At 45.7% G+C, this 23,354-nt stretch overlaps 1 protein-coding gene across 1 annotated transcript in view; it reads right to left on the minus strand.

Moving 5' to 3' along the window:
• Positions 1–10,914, minus strand: part of SLC37A3 (solute carrier family 37 member 3) — a 32,655-nt gene extending 21,741 nt beyond the window's left edge. The window contains exons 1-4 of the mRNA XM_090287584.1: positions 10,805–10,914; positions 9,578–9,683; positions 4,140–4,232; positions 1,514–1,597 (exon numbers count right to left, since the gene is read on the minus strand). Of these exons, the coding sequence (XP_090143710.1) occupies positions 1,514–1,597; positions 4,140–4,232; positions 9,578–9,683; positions 10,805–10,893 (372 nt within the window). The 5' untranslated portion in view covers positions 10,894–10,914. The remainder of the gene's footprint in view (positions 1–1,513; positions 1,598–4,139; positions 4,233–9,577; positions 9,684–10,804) is intronic.
• Positions 10,915–23,354: the final 12,440 nt, after the last annotated feature.

A 23,354-nucleotide genomic window follows, 5' to 3' on the forward strand; every position in this document is an offset into this window, starting at 1 on the left:
AGTGGACCCGTGTAGTTCAAAGCCATGCTGTTCAAGGGTTGCCTGTATTTCTGTTTCCTCTTCCTCAGGCCTGTGTCTGTCTGTGCAGGACTGTGACGGGGACTGAGTGCATGTGGGTGGTTTAAGTCAGAGCCATGCTAGGTGCATCATGGGGCCTGGGAAGCACAAGCTGTGACCATTAGTGCTGCTACTAATTCAATCAGAGTAACCTGTGACAAGCATTTAATTTAGTAGCATTTGTGTAACTGCGTTCTTCCATAGTTTGATTGAGTTTACATTTTATTTGTGGCTGAAGTCTCTTTTGGGAATATTTGGCATGGGTATCTATAACACTGTATGATTCCAGTTACATGACATGCTAAAATGAGCAAAACTGTAAGGACAGAAAAATGGTCAGAAGGAGGAGGGGTGGTAGTTACATGACTATACTCAGTTGGCAAAATTCAGGTCTATGCCCTAAAAAGGGTACGTTTATGTACATACTTCAATTTTTCAAAAAAAAATTTTTTTAAGTATGTTTTAAAACAGATTTTCAAATAGTATGTATATACATGTGGGTGAGCAGCCTGTGAACAAAGTGGCTCAATCTCTACAATTTCAAAGAAAAAAACAGCAGACATTGAAAAACGACAATAAAACAGAGTCTAACTAAACTCTATGTCTTCATTCAGTCAACAAAAATGTCCCACCAGACCCTCGTAAGCAAACGAAGATGACTCAGGTATAGACCTTGTCCACGTACTGCACCAGGCGCTGTTCCAAACACCTTACACAGAGCAGCTCATCTAGCACTCACTACAACGCTAAGCAGAGGGATTCAAACAAGGAAGCTGAAGCACAGAGAAATCAGAGCTCGGAAACTGCAGGGGAGGGACTGAAACCAGGCAGTGCCGTCCCAGGAGGTCTGTGACCTTAACCACTGCGCTCTGGCCTCCAGGGAAAGCAAGACTGGTACAGATGTAAGCAGGCTAAGCAACAGACAATATTCATGCCTTCAAAGACACAGAGGCATGGGAGCTCAGAAGAGGGAACGGTGACTTCTAGGAGGGGTGTCAGTAAAGGAAGCCACTATACAGGAAGTGTCATACGGCCAGTGACTCGAAGGAGTCTACGGAGAGCTGCAAAGAGGGCCATGCGAGGCAGGAGGAACAGCAGAAACAATGCAGTGAGGCAAAAGGAGCCGGGTATGTTAGGGCCTCGGAAAGTAGTTGGACCAAGCAGAGTGGTGACACACACAGATGCCACCGGAAAGGTGGGCGGGAACCAGGTCTGGAGAGCACTGAACGCCATGCTATTTATGAGCTGACTTTGTTGGTGACTGAGAGTCAAGGAAGGCGCATGATCCAAATCACACTTCTAAAAGATTCCCCTAACTGAAAAGGTGGGCACGGGATTCAAAAACTAAAGATTAATTTTACGAGGGGGATTGCTTGGATCCTAAAATACCTGACAGTAATCACAATTATCATCATCATCATCATCATCATCATCATTTTAAAACTTTCGAACTTACCACCAATGCCGAAGAGCACATGCCAAAAGACAGAACACATCGTAAATTAAGCCGATCCCCGACAATGCCACTGATGAAAAGGCCCTAAAAACAAAGCATTTTATTTTATAGCCCTGGATAACAACATGGCCTGAAAAATAAGATACCCTGCAAAGCAATAAGGCAAGCAAAATACTGAAATTACTTCAAATCAAATCTCATTCTCGTGCCTAGACAAGCTGTCGATACCAGTTCCACAAATGTTTCATGAAACAACACTGGGACTTCTGCACACCTCATGCACTGAGACATCATAATTCAGGGCAAACTTGTGTCCTACTTGGTCCTCTAACTGCCTAAAAGAAAACCGTAAATAAACACCCCCAAGAATTATTTCAATAAAGCAAGCACATAAATACATTCCATTTTCTAGAACAGATTAACTCCTAAATGTCAGTTACCCACTTTCCCCAAGGGATTCCTCTTAGCCATTTGCATTCAGAATGAAGATGTGTTCCAGCATGTCCTGCAGAACAGAAGCTTCTACAGCACAGGTGCTGCCTGTTTAATGTGTGACCCTTGGGTTTCATAACATCACAAGGCAAGGCACGGAGGGAGGCAGAGGCAATAATTAGTTGAACACAGGTACAAATGTTCCGCCTTCTGCTCTCCTCCCCCGGAGTGGCAGCAATTAAAATGCTCAGATCACGGCAGCAAGCACACTCAAGAGCTAAGGGCAACATGCTTTAGTTTTCTGCCATAAATATGTAAAATGTATAAAAGTCCTTACTAAAAGCCTAAATTCCGATATAGGCATTCCTAATGAACTATCTAGATTAGAGAAAATTTAGATGATAAACGCCATAATAAATGCTTCTCCCTCATTATGGACAAGCTTTCACTATCTCCAAAGAGACACCTGCAAGCGTTACAGATTTTCTGTGCTGTAGCGGCTACTCACAGGGCCTTATGCTGCAGATAGTAACGGGGGTGAGGAAAATCTCTGATCCCCGTTAGTGTTTCAGATTAGGGAATCAGTTTACTCTGTGCTGCTCCGAATGCCAGCACAGTCCTGGGAAGTTACAGAAGACGAGGCAGCCTGATGTGAAGAACCACGGTCACTGACTGCTCACAGCACTTATGTTTCACCTCCGGAGCCTACTTAACCCTGCAGGTAGCTGTTATCATCACAACTCTATAGATGAGGAAACTGAGTATCAAAAACAGGTTAAATGCCAGTGGGGCACCAAGTTCAACACAGCTTGTTGATGGTGGCAGAACTGGTTTTTCCAGCAGTCTCCACTGCTTCTTCAACTAGTTCATAAAAGGCTCAGAGAAGCCTTGCTGGGAGCAGCCAAAGGGAGATGACCACATGTTGGGATTTTGTACTGAAAATGCCCGGAGTGAGATGTTAGGGTACAGGACCTAAGATTGTCCCAACTTTTTCTGTAACTTTCCTCTCTGAAGAAAAAACAGTCTGATGATTACCCACATAAACATTCAGAGATGACTTTGGCACCTTCCCCCCAGCATTCCGCATCACCTGGGCATTCCTGCTTAAAAGGCTTTTGTTATCACTAGACACATTTTCCAGACAGGAAACAAGATGCTGGAGAGAAAAGGTCAGGCTGCTCCCACAGTGCCCAGTCCCAGCTGCTGCCACCACTGGCCCCACAGCTCTAACTCGGCAGCCACCACAGACGTCACCTACAAGTAGGCACTCTGGCTGCCCAGTCCCAGAAGACGGCTCAGACAGAGCCCGCCTTGCCATCCTGGTCTGGCTCCCTGGACACCACCCTCTCAGTTCTCCCACTCCCCAGGGCTCCGTCCCAGCCTCCCTGCCCACTCCTCTCCTCCCGGCCTCCCAACGCTGGGAACCCCGCGGCTCTCTCCCGGACTCCCTGCCCACTCCTGTCCTTCCGGCCTCCCAACACTGGGAACCCCACGGCTCCGTCCCAGCCTCCCTGCCCATTCCTCTCCTTCCGGCCTCCCAACACTGGGAACCCCGCGGCTCTCTCCCAGCCTCCCTGCCCACTCCTCTCCTCCCGGCCTCCCAACGCTGGGAACCCCGCGGCTCTGTCTTCACACCTCTTCTCTATCCCCACCAACTCTCTTGATGATTTCACTCAGTCTCATAACTGAAAAAATCATGTACATCCAAAGGACTCTGAAATCTGGACCCCCAGCCTGAACATCCACACACACTGACCTCACTCACCCACTTCAGGTCTTTGCTCAAATATCGCCTGGTCTGTAAGGTTTTCCCAGCCACCCTTTTCCTGCTTCATTTTTCTCCACAGCACTCACCACCTTGAAACCTACTTCATAATTTACTTATCTATAGCACCCTGTTACTGTCTGTCTCCCTTAGCTCCCACTCCAAGAACAGAAGTTTTATAAAGGTAGGGATTTTTCCTGTGTTGCCCACTGACCACGTCAACTGACTGGAAAAGTACCTGGCACGCGCTAGCTGCTCAATGAGCCTTTGTCAAATGAATGAATGAATGAGAAGGACACAAAACATCCCCTGCAGCCACTACTGATCTCTCCTCAGTCAGCAAGGTCAGAATCTCTTACGAACCTCAAAAAGTTTGGAGCTGTTTCCTTTTACATCTTTCTTTAAAAACCCCGGAATTCTAAAACTCACCACGGCGTAGGAGAAGAGGAAAATAGTATCCAGTGTGCCGAGGAACAGAGTGGCTTCCTCCGCGCTGGGGAACAAGCGGTTGCCGCTCCAGACCTACGGACACAGGATGAGAACGTGTCAGTCCCCGCTGGCCCCTGCGAGTGAGGGCGCTTCCCACAGCACCTCCTCATACAACCTCTCCCCGCTCTCTCGGGGACCTGGTGATGCTGAAAGGAGCAGACAGGTACTTTACAGACAGGAAACACACACACACACAGTCCAAACTATTCACACAGTTCAGCAGCCACCCCCCCTTATCCACAGTCAAAACTATTCACATAATACGGTAGCCTCGGAAGACGTTGAAAAACACTATATGCACAACCAATGGGCATGGACTAAGGGGGGGGTACAACTGGCAGGAAGGGGGGGTCACTGGGTGGAGGGGAACAAAGGGAAAAGAAATTGGGACACTGTAACAGCATAATCAATAAAGCACATTAAAAAAAAATACGGTAGCCCCCCTCATGCATAGTTGAAACCGTTCACATAATACAGTAGCTCCCCCTTATCCAAGGTTTTGCTATCCACAGCTTCAGTTAGCTGAGGTCGGCCTGGGTGCACAACGCTGCAGTATTCTGAGAGGGAGAGGGAGAAGGGCAGCATGCATGAGCAGAGGGGGCAGGGTGGGAGAAAGGGAGGGAAAGGGGGGGGAGACCACATTCACATAACTTTTTTTACAGTATATTGTTATAACTGTTCCATTTTAAAATTAGTTATTGTTGTTAATCTGTTACTGTGCCTAATTTATAATGTAAGCTTGATCAGAGGTATGTATATACAGGAAAAAGCACTGAATATACAGGGTTTGGTATGATCCAGTTTCAGGCATCCATGGGGGTCCTGGAACGTATCCCCTATGGATGAGGGGGGCTATTGCACTAAAAGCCATTTCCGTTTTCCCCTTTAAATTTTCCACTGGGGGTGCTGAAGCTGCGGTGGGTAAAACTTCTGGCGTTTGGCATGAAGTGAGCAGTTACACCAAACCGTGCTGTATTAATCACAGTAAAAAAAAAAAAAAAAAAAAAGTCTATTTCATTTCAGAATGTTCTTGATGAAGCAGGAAATATTATTAATTGCACTGAATCTGGCCCCTGAGCAAACCTATTCCTGCCGTTCTGTGTTGATGAAGCGAAAGGTACACCCCAGCACTCGGCACACAGAGCGATACGGCTGCCCCGGGGAGCCCGCGCCACTGTGTGAGCTGCGGGTGGGATGGCTTTTTTACTTGAAAGAAGGACGGACAGACAGTGCCCAGCTCTGAGTACATGAGTATCTGGCAGATTTAAGTATCTGGCAGATATGTCTTCAAAAAAGCATGAAACCAGCCTGTCACTTCAAGGTTCAATCAAAGTACAAGACAGACAAATGGGTCTTAATGTAAGGTTATAAAAAGTTAATTAATACAGTTTCGGATTCCACATTGCAACCACCCTTTAAGAAATTGTCACTTGTCAAATTCTGGTGTAGTATCAAAGACAAATACCCACGATTGAATGGAAAAGATGTTAAAATACTTCCCCCTTTTCCACCATGTATCTGTGGGAGCCAAACTCTCTTCAGAGACTTGAAAGGATCATGCTGCCAGGGACTGAATTCAGAAGCAGACATGAAAACCCATTGTCTTCCATTCAGCCAGACATGAGGAGATTTGCAAAAATGTGTCAATCAATGCCACTCTCCTCATTAAGTGATTTTTCTTGTCTCAAAGAAGTCATTTTTCATGAAATGTATTCATGTTAACATGTTTTGGGTTTATTTATTCACTTGAAAATAACTTTAAAAACTAATGTATTTTTTCAACCTCTAAGTTTTAATTTCTAGAACAGTAAATATCTATGAATATAAAGCCAAATAACTATAAGGCTCACAATTTGCTGGACTAAAATGATTTCTGAGATGGATTTTTAAAGACGCGAAATCTTGACTTAGGAATAGTAAAAAGAAAAATCGCAATGAGCAACTAAAAATACATATGCCTTTAAAATAAAGTAAAATCCCAAACTGTAAGAGAACATATACATGTGATTGGGAAGTACCGGGGCTCATTCCGGGGCGGCTCACGCCACCAGTCCGTTAACGGTAACGAACCTCAGGCACTGCTTTCAGGATCGACAAGGAGGCAGCCCACACAGCTGGATGGGTCAGTATCTCTGCCAACTGGGGCCCTAAACACCTCCGACTGGGTCTTGTGCCACATCTGCCCTCTAACCACAATCTTTGACCCCCAATGCCCTCTGGGCTCAGTAGGACCCAGGATTAAGCCCTGGAGGGCACACGCACATCTGCCCCAGAGACCTGGGGCCTCAGGCAGCGGCTGCCAGGTCAGGGTTTTCTTGACTCTTTCAAGAAGCCACCAAAATTCCCGCGGGTGTGGCCTTCCCAAGAACTGACAGGCTGCAAACAGCTTTCTTCTGCTTCACCACCAGAATCCAGCTGAACTAATTTCTGCCTGCCTACTTTATAACCCATGTAAACCAGACAGAACCAAACACTAGAACAACACAGTAGGACAAACAGAGAAGATTCAGAACACAGGTTAACAGAAAAAAGCTTAGCAAAGAAAGTCTGTCAGTAATACAGCTCCAATCATGATGACTCCACCAGCAGGTGAGAACCGGTCCGAGTGCACATAGTGACTCGTCCAATGTTTAATGAAGGTCACCGACAAGATGACTTTAAATGCTCCAGCGATTTAAGCCGGCCTGAGAGGACGTACAGTTACCACGTGAATGTGCCAGCCCGTATGCACGTAGGGTTTTCTTGTGCTGTGGGGTCAGGAGCTGTACAAAGCCACCACAGTCGCTGCATGTTGAGACACTTCCTGGAAGCATGACTTTGTGGGCACATTCAAAAGGTCATGGTGAGAACGTCTGTCACCGAGGGCGGGCTGTGCACGGAGGCGGGGGAACTACTGACATGAGAGAGCTTCCCGGTGTGCAGAGGGTGAGCCCCACGATGGGCCGGGGTCTGCTCCCCGCCTGAGGGGAGGGTCTGGGGGGCAGCCGGGCTGTGCGCTCCTGGAGGGAACCTGACACTCTTACGCATCCTACGGAGGACTGTACTGTCTGCCGATGCACGGACTCTTACTAGAACAAATTTTGGTTATAACTTTCAGTGAAGTTGTCCTCAAATATTAGATTTAACCATTACCTCTTTATAATCTATAAACATAATTTCATGCTGTTTTCATTTAATATTTCCAGTTTGTCCATGTCAGTGGGATCCACTATAAATTCTCAGGGTACAGAGACCGTGTCTGCATTAGTTCTGTAAAGCACCTAAGACAGCTATGCATAAAAACAAAAGCTGTAACAAGTACTTTCTGAGGATGCTGTTTAAGGTATTTAAGAAATGTTTAACAACATATATAGATCAAATATTTTTTAGAGTTCAGGCTGATTATACATCTACATCTGGTACTATACTTAGTACCACTTTGGGCAAGAAAGAGAGTGTCAAAGGGAAGGTCGCGTGAAGGCGCCACAGACCGGAAGCACAGACCGCGCGGCGTCCACGCCACCCTGGCCTCTGCACGCCCGGCCCAGCAGCAGACTTCGGGAAAACCGACCCTGCACATGAACGTCCAAGGAAAGAAGCCAGCGCTGCTCCCCACGAGGGCGGCAGCTCTGGGGTCCGGCAGCACTCGACTTCCACATAATCCATCCACACTACTTAATCCGCAGGTCTAAGCCACCGGAACGGTGAAACCTACTTCAGCAGCGGAGTAAGTACGTAAATATCTCAGCAGAAAAATTACTGCAAGTTCAAGCCAAGCTCATAGAGTAACATGGCTCCTGGCAGGAAAGAGTTAACAGAGCAGGCCTGAGACTGCTATCCTTAAAGAGACCTACCTCCCCTGAGGCTGCTCACCGGGAGGTTCCCATGATCCCCTGCTAAGACTGGCTGCTGTGGCTCTGCTGTTCAAACAGTGCGGTTTACGCTGAGCACCTGCTTTCCTTCTGGGAGTGTGGACTTTTCACATGGGCCAGGCAGAGTCCCCGTGTGGCCAGCCCAATGAAAACCATGGCACCACAGCGCTTAACGGCTTGCCTGGTGGACGCTCTGTCACCTGTGTTGTCACTACCTGTGCTGGGAGCAGTAAGCCCATCCTGTGTGTCTGCTGGTTTCCTCGAGACCTCAGCCCCTGTGCCTGTCCCTCTGCTGACTGCTCTGCACTCGCTCGCTGTAATGAGCCACAGCGTTGGGCACAACTGTACACCGAGGCCTGTCGCTCCTCCCAGTGAATCGTCACCCTGAGGGTGGTCTCAGAAGCCCCAACCCAGTTACCTAAAACACAAAGGCAGCCAGAGCAGTACAACCAGAAATCCAGTGCCTCAACCAAACCCTGTTACGCAGTATACTGGCCAGACTGGACCTGAAATACCACAAATATCACATTTGGTGCTCAGTGTCACTAAACTACAGTTACGGGAGCCAGGGATGTTTTCCCTAAACAAGAAAAGCTTAGGGAGACAGGTTTTCTTCAGCTATTCAACAGGCCACCGTGCAGTGGGAACACTTCGTATGCATGGCTCAAATCTAAACAGCAGAACACTTTTCTCTCAGTAGAAGAAAGAAATTCCTAATCATGAGAGGTGAAAAAAAATGTAATTGTCCACCTTCCCCCTATAAGTTTTAAAACAGAAGTGGGGCAGTCATCTCTCAATAACCACAAAGACTCTGCTGGGGCACGACCTCTCTAAGGCCAGTCCATCCCGAAGGGCTGCGGTGATCATTTACAGGTCCCTGCTGTGCACACAGCACCAGTCAAGCCCGTATCTGTCAGAAATCTAGCTCCTATTCGTAACATCTTTCCTCTTAAAAGTTCTTGGTAAGTTAACTTCATGATAAATTGTTCAGGAATATATCCACTAGAATGCTCCAGGAGGAGAGGTCCTATTTTTTTTAAAGTCCTCTAGGCTTTTATTTTTCGTATTCCCAGTGCCTGTAATAGGGTTTATGTAAGATAGACCCATAATATGCAATTGATTGAATAAATTATTTACATTTTGGGGACAAAGTCATATAACCTTCAAATCTCTGTCCACTTTAAATTGGTCCACATTTTGACAGGTGGAATGAAGGTAGAAGAGCATACAAAAGAACATGAGCAAAATCTCAAAGGCAGAAATGAGCATGGTCCTTGTGAAAGTCAATGAAAAAACAGCTCGCCAGAGTGTGTGATATCAGAACAGAGAGACATAAGCTGGTTGGAACGGCACTGAATCGGGGCAAGCTAAGAAACGAGGCAGAAGAGTTAGGACTTTATGTCCTAGAAAACAGTAGGGCATTTCAGAGTCCTAAGCAAATGAATGAAACAAGGCAGAAGGGCTTAAGAAGAATTCAGTGGGCATGGTTCCTTTCTTAAATCCACCCCGGCACTCTGTTCTCCTTACCTCTGCAGGTTCGATGGACTTGTTAAAAGCACTTGGGGTCCACTGCTTAGAGATGCTGACTTTGACGTTACTAAATGTTTTCCTTGATGCATGGAGCAACGAATAACTACAAAAGAGAAGAAGTACAGCTGAACGAAGAGCAAACAAAACAGCATTCAATGAAGTCACAGATCGATTCCTATTTGTTTTATTCAAATTTAGAATTCTTCTCTTTAAAAAGAGAGAATATTGCTCTATAAAGACCACCAGATGACACAGTCTCTGCTAAGCAAAAGAAATAAATAACTAGTCTTCTTCAACATGAGCCCCCAAGTTCAATCATAACTTAGCCCTGGGCCTAAAGGATGGAGATGTGACTCATCCCAACCCACTCTGAATTATGATTTCAGTCCTGTAAAAAATTTTTAAGTCTTTAGCAAACACCGTCCGCTCACTGCACTAGCCATTCACTAGCTTTTCCTTGGATCCTGACTTTTCCTCATACTGCTGCTGCCCCCACCCCTCACATACGAACAGCCCCTAAACTAAACATCCAAAACTGCCTACTTCCATAATTAGACCCATCTTCCTAATTTCTACCTTAAAATAAACAAAAACAAAAACAAAACAGAAATCATACTCATTTGTGGTACCTTCAATAAAGAAAAAAAATTTATTCAGAATAATCAAAATGTTGAGTCACAGGGTTATGAATCACACGCCCCTGACACCAAAAGGCCGCCAAGGGCCAGACTCATAAACACGGACAAACTTAGTCATGCTGACTGGTTAGGGGTTCCTGTGAGTTACCACAGCTCCTCACAACGATCTCATACCGCTTTTACTGCTCAAGGAGGCAAAGGGCAGTCCCTGAATGCGCCCTTTGTTCCCAGCTCCTACTTTTAACAAATAAGAACTCTGTATTAGATCAGGGTTTCTCAACCACAGAACCACTGACATTTTGGGCCCCCCAAATTCTCTGCTGTGTGGGGCTGTCTTGTGCATTGCAGAACATTTAACAGCATCCCTGGTCTCCACCTACTAGACGCAAGTAGCGTGACAACAAAAATGTCTCCAGATAGTGCCAAATACGGGCAAAAGAGCCCCCAAGAACTACTGTATTAGAACTACGGAACAGTACAAGGTGAGTGACTAGTCTGCCCAGTTCCTGCTTAAGCACTCGCCATGCAGGAAGCCCCCTCCCCAAAGGAAACGACCACACCAGGCAGGCTGCAGCAACCCACAGACCTGAAGAAGGTGAGCAGGAACACGGCAACGTGGTGGTGGCTGAACCGGGACAGCAGCGTTCCTCTGCGAAAAATATCTGGCCAGGCCATGTTCTCCTTGGCCCTGCTTCGGGCCTTAAAGATTGGATAGTGAATGATTTACACCATCTCTTCTTTCTGGAAAGGCAAAACACATTATTAACGTTACTCAAAACAGGCAGATTATCTAAAATCTGAATTATTTAGACTTTTAACCAGTCAGCATATAATCAGTTCTTGAAAGAAAAATCATGTGGGCTAGCTGACACCAGGTGGATAATTATATTTTATAGCAGTTAGTTAGTCCTTTAAAATAAAAAAGGAATCTGCCCTGGCTGGTGTGGCTCAGTGGATTGAGTGCTGGCCTGCAAACCAAAGAGTCACAGGTTTGATTCCCAGTCAGGGCACACGCTTGGACTACAGGCCAGATCCCCGGTGGGGACTGGCGAGTTGGCCACACATTGATATTGCTCTCCCTTTCTCTACCCCTTCTCTTCTCTCTAAATAAACTATTTTTAAAAAATAAATAAATAATGTAAATTAAAAACAAATCCTGAACCAAAGATTACACCCTAATAGAAAAAACTCACGTACAAACTGGTTTTTAAAAATCATTAATTTTAACAGAACAAAAATGAGCAAAGGTCATGAATAGACAACTCAGAAGAAATGAAATGACTATTAAACTTACCAAATAACAGTTCCAATCTCACTAGTAATATAAAAAATGGTAATGAGGAATTCCAGTCAAGATGGAGGCATAGGAAGAGAGGCTCTGCCTCCTTGCACAACCACAAAAAGAATTACAACTAAATCTCAAGACAAATAACACCCAGAACTGTCAGAAATCGAACTGTATTGAAGTCCAACAACCAAGGATTTAAAGGAGCCACAACCATTCATAAAATAAAATCTTAAAAAAAAAAAAAAAAAAAAAGGCAACAAATTCACAACTATCAACAACTGAATCTAAAAAAACAAACAAACTAAGCAACAACCAGAACAGGAACAGAATCATAGGAATGGGGATCATTTGCAGGCTTATCAGCTGGGAGGGGCAAGGGGGAGAAAGGGGAAAATGGTGCAGAAATTAAGATGCATAATTGATAGGAACATAATAGAGAGGGGAATTTTAAGAATTGTATAGGAAAGGGAGACACCAAAGAATTTATATGCACGACCCATGGACATGAACTCAGCGGGAGTGGGGGAAGTGGAATTGCTGGAGGAAAGGGGGTTACTGGGCAGATGGGGCAATTGGAGGCAAATGGGGAAAAATTGGGACAATTGTAATAACATAATCAATAAAATATACTTAAAAAAAAGAAATGGTAATGAAGGTAAGAAAATGTCCGCACAGTTAAAACTGCCGCCAATTCAGCTCAAGGTCCAAAGGTTTCTGAACTCGCACACGAAGTTGATGGAAGTGAAAACTGGTAAAGTGTTACAGGAAGGCAATCCAACCAAGTTCATCAAAAGCCTTCGACACAAGAGACCTACCCCTAAAGAAATACAAAGTTAGTTTTCACAAAATAGCAAAGGAGCCTTTTCATTTATAAGCAAGGAACTTAGAAAGCAGCAGGGCCACTCCTGTGCCCCCTCCCCCCACTACTTGCAAGGAAAAGTCCTCTCTGAAAGCTGCACCTGTGCCCTGACAGCCAAGGATAATTAAGCATAAAGTAAGCAGCTAAACTTAACGTCTCCAGTTATGAGTCTGCAGAAACAACTTAAATGTGAAGAGTGGAATGATTAAATATATTAGTGTATATCCACCATATGACCGAGTATTTTATAATCATTTAACATGATGAATTCACTTTTTAATACCATGAGAAAATGTCATATAAAAAAAAGTAGGATATGACACAAATATAATCACTCTCTGTTTACATAATATTTACAAATAAATAAGGAATATACTAGTTTTCCTTAGGTAGTGGGCTTATGGGTAATTTTAATTTTCTATATACTTTCCTAAAAATTCTACAATAAACGTGTATATTACTTTTATAATCAAGAGGGAAACATCCACAGCACTTGAAAAGTCCTATAATTGATTTGCCTATTAGGGGAAAAATTAAATTAAATTAACAAAGTGACTTGTACGATAAATATACTGATATAGTCAAGGTAGGAGACAAACTCAAGAGCTCCCAGTAGTGAAATCAGATAATCTCATAGGGCTTTGCTTTGGAGGCTGCACTCTCTGTAACTGCTGTTGTAACCCCGTTTCCACTAGCCACAGCTTGGTAGATGTATCCAAACTTTAAACACTCAGAGCCCAGCCTAAGGCCATTCTTAACAAACATTACATCTGTTTCACTTACTGGCTGTGGCCCTTGGACAAGTCAATCTCTGTGAATTGTAAACAGTCACCTATAAATGGCCTATCTCTTCTAACAGTTATGTGACTCAAATAACCACAGTAAGCAAGGAATGAAGATCATTATTTTAGTCACTGACCTGCCCAGGGTTAATCCCACATCACCACAACGTAGCTAACTTCATTTACTCATTCTTCCTGAAAAATGTTAACAAAATTATGAGCTGAGAAAGACTATAAAATTCCATTTGCAAAATGTAACAAATTTTCTGTCTGTAATTCCAGGAAGTTATAAAACCCAGAGCTATTAGTGTTACTGCTAAATTTACATCCAACCCCAAAATTAAACATGAAATCCAAGTGGAACAACTGGAAGCTTTAACCATTCTTTATAAAGCCTAGCTCTTTGAGCACATTCATACCTCGAAACACGCACTGAGTACTTCAGGAAAGGTTTATGGGTTATGAAATTCAGTGATTTATCAGGGAAAATAACGCCAAAAATGTACGATCCAAGAGATCAGGATTACATCACTTCGGCAATAATGTTTGTGCATTTCAGAGCTGTTCAGTTACATTAATAGCTTTAATGACGAACAAGCTGAGACCATCTGCATTTGGTTTCTAAATAAACCACCTTTTCCTTGGCTACAGTGATGGGGGAGAAAAGGCTTAATAAGTACATCGGGAAAATGGTTTTAAACATTCACTTGCTATTGGCAGCATAACTTTTGAAATGAATACTATTATAACATCTGATCCTATGTAATTATAATAACTAATAATAATAATAATAATAATAATAATAATAACACCTTGCCCTTCTATTCCCTTCATCACAGGAGTAATTTCTAATAGTCTATGAGCACGGGGCGCTGGGGAAACACAGAGTTTTTCCCAAGTCCAAGCATCCAGCACAACTAACTTTCTGAAGACCCTTTTCTTTTCTGCTCTGAACAGACTAAACAAATGTCTCAATTCTTCAAGTGTATGTAAATACCATTATGATTAATAAAGTCAAAATTCATTTAAGTAGGCTGAATTCACAGTAGGTTGCCATTTAGTATTTTCTTAATCAATGGATACTGACTATACATATACAACTATAATGACAGAACAAGAATTATCTTTTTTAAGAAAATAAGATTCTAGCCATCAAAAACCATCAACCACTGAATCATGTTTTACTTTTCAAAGCAAGTTCAAAATCACTAACTCATCTGATTTGTAATGAAGCTTGTTTTGGGTTCTAGATCATCATACAAAGTATTTTCCAGAATGGAACGTATGTACTGTGTAGTCACTGTTGAATGAAAGATGGTTTTGCATGTAACATGTCTAGATAGAAGGTCATCTCCCCCTTATACACACTGCCTTGGAACATAGAAGATTCTAAAATTTTCACTTTCTATAGATGCTTAGAGCCCATTCCGACCCAAATAGCAAAATTTAAGGTTGTCTTGTATTAAACAGACCACGGAGGAGTAGACCACAGAGCAGGAAGGGGGAAGACGGGCAGGAAAGGCCGTAACGCACCCCACGCACCTGCTCCCGTGCTCTCTGGAAGTCTGGACGTGTGGCTAATACCCTCTGTTGTACCACAGCCGGCGCTGCCTGCCCCATCCAAGCCCGCTTCCCCCAGGGCTCACGAGGAAAAGCAATCTTTCTCCTCACACCTGTCTTTCCTCCTTGCAAAACCTCAGCTTCTCTGAAACTCAGGCCCTGGGCTTGAGTCCCGCTGTGCTGACAGCTGTCACTGCGTGACCTCCCACGGCTGCCCTGTCACTGCAGACGGCTCCTGCCTCACTCCCCTTCCCGACCAACGCTTACATCTCATTTCAGCACCCAGGGGGAGATCGAGCGCGTGTCCCTGTCCTCTTCACACCACCAATCTCTTCCTCAGTCCCAGAATAAAGACCCACTCCACGGTCAAAACCCGGTCCCTGTTAACACTGGTAGTTGAAGCACCTTCTCAAGCTAGACCTCAAACATCCTTTCCTTCCAGAAAACCGCTTGCTTTCATCCTCCCCGACAGCCATCTCACCTCAGCAAGGCTCCCAGTTCGGTCACCGCGCCATGTTTTCCATTACCCATCCTGTCCTCATTTCCTCCTTTACTAACCTAGAATCTGAACTGTCTCCCTTACGGGGCTTCCCCCCCCCCCCCCCCGCCCCGGGCTCTGTCCTCCTTCCCTGTGCCCAAGCAGCTGAGTTTTGCCAGAGAAAAATCACACATGCCGCTGGTTTCACTTTTTAGATTCGAAACCACAAACCTCAAAGAGCATGCAACGCTGCCCAGCAAGCCGCCACTTCCCCAATCGGGTCTGCTTTCCCCCACCCCCTTGCGACAGCCACCTCACTTCTCCCTTTAAACTTCCCGCATCCTCTCTCCCTTCTTCCGTCCGTCCGTCCGTCCGTCCGCCCGCTACGGAGCGCTCGCAGCCCTGCGGCCCCAGCGCAGACCCTCCCGGGCTCCCACAGCGCAGCCAGCCAGCCGCGGGGCACCCCCGGGCACCGAGCACGGAAGTCTTCGTCCCCCTCCGAACCGAGCGCTCCCCAGCAGGCGTCACGGCAGCCGAGGGCGCCCCCACGGCCCCACGCTGCCCGTTTCGCCCACCAAGCCCCCAGCGCGGGCGTCGCTACGTGTACAGGCAGCCCGCCCCCACCACGCAGCAGCCAGGAGCGCGCCTGGAAGCACACGCCAGCGGCCGTCCTCCGCTGACACACGGCGACGGCTTCCCCGGACGCAGATGAAAACACCAGGCTCTGCCAGCACCCCCAAAGCCTGCGCACCCCGTCTTCTGTAGTCCAGCAGGGAGCAGAAGGGGTGGGGGGCGGCAGAGCTGACAGCTGGGGTTGGCAGACAGAGGCTAAGGATGAAGGGCGGGAGCTGAGCAATAACAGAGAGACTGGGCTAATTTTTGTTTAAATTATGTTATTAGTTTTCAATAGGCTCTACTTGCTTAAAGTAGGACATTCAAGAGACACCGAAGGGTACACAGTGACATCTCGCTCCGTTCTCATGCACGCGCTCCCAGTTTCTTCTGCATCCCGCACATGCCCGATGCCGCCCTCACACGCACACATACACAAACGACACAGGACACACCCTCTTCTGCAGCGTTTTTGCCTCGTGTACCAGAGGTCGGGGGTCTGTCCGCACCTTCACCGACAGAGCTGCCGCATCCCAGCCTCCAGGACATCGGGGGGTTGCCAACCCTTCCCCGTGTACACACAGTGAGGGGCCGGCACCGTCCCTTCCCGCGCTTTGTCCGCCCTGCTCCCCAGCCTCCCCAGCTCCTCGCCTGCACACTCACTCCCATCTCCCCTCTCTTAATCCCTTTCTTGTCCCTGAACCCACCAGCACCCTTCCTGCTTTGGGCCTTTGCATTTGCTGTTCCGCGGCCTGAAATGCTTTTCTCCTGGTTCTTTGCAAACGGCTTGCTCTTTCCTTTTCTTGTCCTCAAAAGTCATCATCTAGAGTGGCCTGCACTGACCACCCTATTTAAAATGGACTCCCTTAGCCTGGTCCAGGTGGCTTGGTCTGCTGGAGCATCATCCCCTACACCAAAGGTTGCAAGTTCAATCCCCAGTCGGGGCGTGTTCAGGAGGCAGCCTATCAATGCTTCTCTCTCACTTCTTTCTTTCTCCCTTTCTTTCTTCCTTCTTTTCTCTCTCTCCACCCCCGCCACCCCCACTTCCTCTCTCTCTAAAATGAATAAACATTTCCTTCAGTGAGGATTGAAAAATAATAAAAATAAATAAAACGGTCGTCCTCAGTTATTACTTTCTGGCATCTCCCTGTTTCTCCCCTTTATAGCATTTCTCCCAATCTCATTATCTCATTTAATTGTTTGCGTGTTTCCTCGTCATCTGTGAGCTCCATAAGAGCATGGACAGGTAACAATGTGGCCTTATCTGTCTTAAGTCCACAACTCTACCCCCGGCACTAGCAGAGCATCTGAATGATCAGTGAAGATGTTCTGAATGGATGATTCTTTGACTGCTGGCCACCACCGAACGCCTCCCAAGTGCCAGGCACTGTGCTAGGTGCTGGCCATGCATTACTGCACTCAGTTCTCACAAGATCTTACACAGGAGAAAACAGATTTTACAAAGTAATCTCTCTTTCTCCAGAGATGAAGAAGCGAACATTCAAACCCAGACCCGACCCTAGCCCCGAAGTTATACTGTATACGAGGAAAACGTTAAAATATAAAAGATCCCAAATTGGATAAAACACAGTATTTATAAATATCTCACTTTAAACTTAGAGATACAACTCCAGGACGGGACGACAATGCACCAGCTTAGCACCAGTGGTTCTCTTACACACCACACTCAAATGAGAGGGCATCAGGCGGGCAACGACTTCCCTCCCCAGCTTCAGTTTTTACGCTGGCAAAGTACGGAGATTCCGTGTCCTCAAGTACAGAGGGGTAGGTGAGCAGGCCTGAAATGGGGAGTCAAGCTCACCTATTGCGACGATTCTGTGTATGCTGTAATTTAGCAACGCAATGCCTGACCCATGCAAGTATCTTTTTATCCCACATTATCTCATTAGACACCGTTTACCACACCACAGAAATCCTTTTATTCAAACTCAAGTTTCCCTGTAATTGTTCTCTCTTCTCAAATTGTTTCATTACCACAAATGTAAAATACCTGGCACTTATCTGTAAAACTCTCTCATATTATTCCAGGGTTCCCCAAACCACATTCTTCCTACCTGTTTTGAATACATTCCAAAGACAACTAGTTCTCCAGATAAAGCCTTTCCCTCTCCTAGACAGAGGGCTTCTACTCCAATTAAAGGTCACTGCCACGGCCTTTCACTATCACTGATGACTAGGGACAAAACACAACCTTCAGTAATGCGCTTGGTCCTGACAGCTAGAGCAACAAGACACTGCACTGATGTTCCTTTTAAAAAACTGTTTCTGGGCATTTTCTGGTGGAAATCAAAGATTAAGAGAAGAATGATGTCATCTGAAGGCATGTGTAGCCCACAAAAAGGCATAAAGTTCGAGCTGGAATCCAAGACCCTCCACTTACATTCTCTGGTCCTCAATTTCCTTACTTGAAGATCAAATGAGATCATTTACAGAGTTCCTAGTACAGGGCCAGGTACACAGTACCAGTCAACCAATGGGAAAGAGGGCTGGTGAACACGTGGAGGTTTTTCTGGGAGAGTGGTGCGGGGAGCACAGACGCTCCGTGCCCTTCCCCACATCTCACCCTCTGCACCTCTTCCATCCGGCTGCTCCTGAGTTATATCCTTTTATAATAAACCGATGATACGATTTGGTTTTGAGATACGGGTATGCTTTCACATTATTTAAAAGAAATAGTAACAAACTTTCCGTCAAGATGGAGGCATAGGTAATATGCTTAGCCACCTCGAGCAACAACAGAAAGAATTACAACTAGACCTCAAAACAGGTAACACCGAGAAGGGTCAGAAAATTGAGCTGTATGGAAGTCCAACAAACAAGGATTTAAAGAAGCCACATTCATCCAGATGGGTAGAAGAGGAGAGATGTGGTAAGGCACAGAGACACGGTGCGGCCCAGAGAGGGGGCAGTGGCATAAGGGGTGGCCCCACATGCACACGTGGTGGATAAAAATCGGGAGGGACACCTTGGGATCCAGTGATCCTAGCCCCAGGCCAGACAGCACAGCCCAGGATTCCAGTGCCAGGAAGATAAAGCCCCATAACTTCTGGCTGTAAAAACCAGTCGGGGCTGGGGAGGCAGAAGTGCCGGATTTTCAGGTGACTCTGTGTAAAGGGCCTGCACAGACTTAAAACCTACACAAACCCATCCCTTCTGGGATTCAGCACCAGGGCAACAGCTGGAAGGGCGTCAGTCCCACAGGGCAAGTGCCAGGCAAACCTCCAGAAGCCAGGCAGTGGCACTGTCCCCCATCCGAGCCCTCCATCCACACAGAGCCATAAAGCAGTGAAACCGGTTGCCTCGCCCTGGTGATTACTACTTAAGGCTCCACCCCATACAACTTACAGGTGCACTTTTCTATAATAGACCACAACTAGACAGGGAGTCAAAGCAGCTCTACCTAACACACAGAAACAAACACAGGGAAGCTGCCAAATTGAGGAGACAAAGAAATATGGCCCAAATGAAAGAACAGAACAAAACCCCAGAAAAAGAACTAAACAAAACGGAGATAACCTATCAGATGCAGAGTTCAAAACACTGGTGAGCAGGATGCTCAAAGAACTCACTGAGTACGGCAACAAAATAAAAAAGATCCAGGGAGAAATGAAGGTTACGTCTAGTGAAACAAAGAAAAAAATCTACAGAGAACTAGCACTGGAGGGGATGAAGCTGGGATTCAAATCAATGATTTGGAACACAAGGAAGAAATAAACACTTAACCAGAACAGAAAGAAGAAACAAGATTTCAAAAAAACAAAGACAGTATAAAGAGACGCTTGGACATGTTCAAACATTACAACATCTGAATCATAGCGGTGCCAGAAAAAGAAAAGCAAGAAATTGAAAACATATTTGAAAAAAAAAAAAGAAAGAGCCCTGGCTGGTGTGGCTCGATGGATTGTGCACCAGCCTGCGATCTTAAAGGTCACCAGCTGGATTCTTAGGGTACATGCCTGGGTTGCATGCCAGGTCCTGATTGGGGGTATGTAAGAGTCAATGATTGATGTTTCTCTCCCACTCTTTCTCCCTCCCTTCCCCTCCCTCTAAAGATAAATAAGTAAAATCATTTAAAAAAATGTACAGACTTTCAAAAAAATTATGAAAGAAAACTTCCCTAATTTGGTGAAGGAAATGAGACATACAGGTCGAGGAAGCACAGAGAGTCACAAACAAGGTGGACTCAAAAAGGACCACACCAAGACACATCACATTAAAATGCCAAAGGTTCAAGTTAAAGAGAGAATCTTAAAAGCAGCAAGAGAAAAAGCAGAGAGTCACCTACCAAGGAGTTCCCATAAAACTATCAGCTGATTACTCAAAAGAAACTTTGCAGGCAAGAGGGACTGGCAAGAAGTATTCAAAGTGATGAAAAGCAAGGACCTACAACCAAGACTACTCAATCCAGCAAAGCTATCATTTAGAATGCAAGGGCAGATCAAGAGCTTCCCAGACAAGGTAAAGCTAAAGGAGTTAATCATCATCAAGCCATTATTACATGAAATGTTAAAGAGACTTATTTAAGAAAAAGATCAGAACTATGAACATTAAAATGACAACAAACTCACAACTATCAACAACTAAATCTAAAAAACAAAAACTAACTAAGCAAACCAGAATAGGAATAGAGTTACAGGTATGGTGATAATTTGGGGGGGTTATCAGTTGGGAGGGGGAAGGAGGAGAAAGGGGGGAAAGGTGCAGGGATTGAGAAGCATAGTTGGTAGGAACAAAATAGATGGGGGGATGTTAAGAATAATATAGGAAATGGAGAAGCCGAAGAACTATGCATGACCCATGGACATGAACTATGTGGGGGGTATTGCTGGAGGGAAGGGAACAAAGTGGGAAATATTGGAACAATTGTAACAACATAATCAATAAAATATATTTTAAAAAGAAATAACAACAATGAAATTCATCTATGCTATCAATGAACTTTTATTCTATTTCTATAGTGAATGGTTATCATTATTATCAGATCTTGAATATAAGATGATGGTAAAGTGATCCTTCAGGGGCCTTATAATCCTATTTATTTAGAGATGAATAGAATAACTCATCTATTTCTAATTAAAATTTTTAATAGATCGAGAATTAAAAAGACAAATGACAAAAATAATTCAAGTATAAAGACACTGAAGAAAGATGGTGGCAATTAAGAAATAAATTTTGGCCCTGGCTGGTGTGGCTCAGTGGATTGAGCACCGGCCTTCAGAACCAAAGAGTCCCTGGTTCGATACCCAGTCAGTTCATGTTCCTGGGTTGCCAGCCCGGTCCCCAGTTTGGGGCACACAGAGGCAACCAAACTCTGATGTTTCTATCCCTCTCTTTCTCCCTCTCTTCCCCTGTCTCTAAAAATAATTGTTTTTAATGTTTTTTTAAAAAAGAATGAGATTTTGCTCGTCCCGGGAACATATTCTTCTCATTATAAACATTTCAGTAAAAGCTACCATGCCAACGCCCACAACTTTACATTTCAGAAAGCCTCGTGGACACATTCCCATTGTCCTCTCTGTCAAAAGTGAGAATAAACAGACCACATTCTGCAAATAATAATACTGAGCGAATGACGAATACTGTAACCCATTTACCAAATTCCTTGGCTGAGACCATGTTACCAAAAACAAACCCCAGGCTTTCCACTAACCCCCTTCTTCCTCTTCGGTTTCTGTACATCCCTTCCAAAAGCGGCCCCACCCCGCCTGGAAGGTATCCCTCACCGGGGCCAAACTACAGGGTTGCACAAGAGCCCCGCCGCCGCGCGGGCCCGGCTGCCTGCGCTCCCCTGGGCACCCCCGAACCCTCCAGCTGCGATCCTCGCTAGCCGCGCCAGGCCCCGCAGCGCCGGGAGCCGAGAAGCCAGCCTCGAGGGTGGAAGGAGCGTGTGGCCCGCCCGCCTTGCCCGCGGCGCCACACCCACCGGCCGCCACCCTCCGCATCTCTGCCCAGCCTGTCGGACTTGCCCTCCCCAGGGCGCCCCCGTCCCGCCGCCCCACGCGGGGCTCCGGTCCCTTCTCGGCTTGCGACCCACGCCCGCACCTCGCGCACTCGAGACCCGCAGTAATCGCTGCTTCCTGCCCCGCCGCCTCGCTCGCCCAGCTCACCCAGCTCGATTCCGTTGCCTCTTGGCCACCTCCACCTCCGCCTCCTCCTCCACCACCACCGCCACCTCACCCCCGGACCTGCGGGCAGGGTTTCCGGGCGCCCACGTGACCCGCGCGGTCTCCCGCGGCATGCTGGGAGTTGTAGTCCGACTGCGAGGCACGGGGGGACTAAGTGGAAGGGGGCAGCTTCCTGCGGCGGGTCTCTGTGGACCTGGCTGCTGGGCGGGGATATGGCGGGGGATACCGCCCAGGAATGTTAGGGGAAAATCAGTGAAGAAGAGATATTAACCCGACGAGGAGAAATGATGTATATATCACCTATTTTTCAAAAAGCTTTATTTACGCTCTTTGTGTTCATAGAAAGCCACGTGTTGATAAGTGTACTACTGACCTGCCATGGGCTTTGAGTTGTTAAGTACCCATAGTCTACCAGTACCGCTCACTGTTCTACGACCCACCCCACCCACCCAAACAAATAAATGAATGTTCAGATCCTGGAAGCCTCAAGCAAAAATTAAAGGCCTCACTACACTCAATTTGGAACAAGGTTTCTCTGTCCTGGGTTGCTTTCAACTGTTGGGAAAATATAATTAGGAAAACAAAACCCAAAAAACTCCAGCCCAGAAAACCTCTCCGCAAAGGTAGTAAATTACAGAACAGTTTTATTATTGAATAAGCTTTCGTCCAGGATGTGATGCAGATCACAGGCAATGCACTAAGATTGCAAAGACAGAAAGGAATCTCCCCCTTACATAGCCAAGCCACCACAGCCCCATGACAAGTGTGTTCTCAAGATAATCACTCGTCCTCAAATGAGAGGACTTGACAGGGCTTTTTTTTGTCACATATGTTTCATCCTAACTTTACGATGGTTACTGAAGAGACCGCCTCTGTTGGCTTATCCAGAGGAGAAACGAACTTCTCAAATCTTTAGGACAGGAGATAGTTTTACAGATGGGAGTGAGGTGCCCACCTAAGTTGGGCTCCTACCCTCACACAGGACTGAGAGTCCAGGACACTAGTCCCTGGATGTTCGCATTTCAAAGATGTTTGCCAGGTCCTGAAGGAACGTCATGAGTTATGAGACTAGCCACAAGTTTTTTGGCCATTATAAAGATACACATGTATTTGAAAAGGACACAGAAAGTACTTTTAAAAGAAAATGGAGGGTGGGGGAATTTATGCAATGCAGTAGTAGTTTTGTTTCCGGTGACTTAAGGGTGTAGCTGGGGAACTGTGAACAATAAAATCAGCCAAAGATTTCACTTTTATTTTTAAAAAAATACATAGGATATTATGCAGACTTAAAAAGGAATGAAATTCTGATACATGCTACAACATCAATGAATCTTGAAAACTTTATGCTAAGTGGAATAAGTCACCCACAAAAACAAATATTGGATGATTCCATTTATGTGCGGTACCTAGA

This window comes from Furipterus horrens, unplaced genomic scaffold (genome assembly GCF_987537825.1).
Source record: "Furipterus horrens unplaced genomic scaffold, mFurHor1.1.pri manual_scaffold_9, whole genome shotgun sequence".
NCBI lineage: Eukaryota > Metazoa > Chordata > Mammalia > Chiroptera > Furipteridae > Furipterus > Furipterus horrens.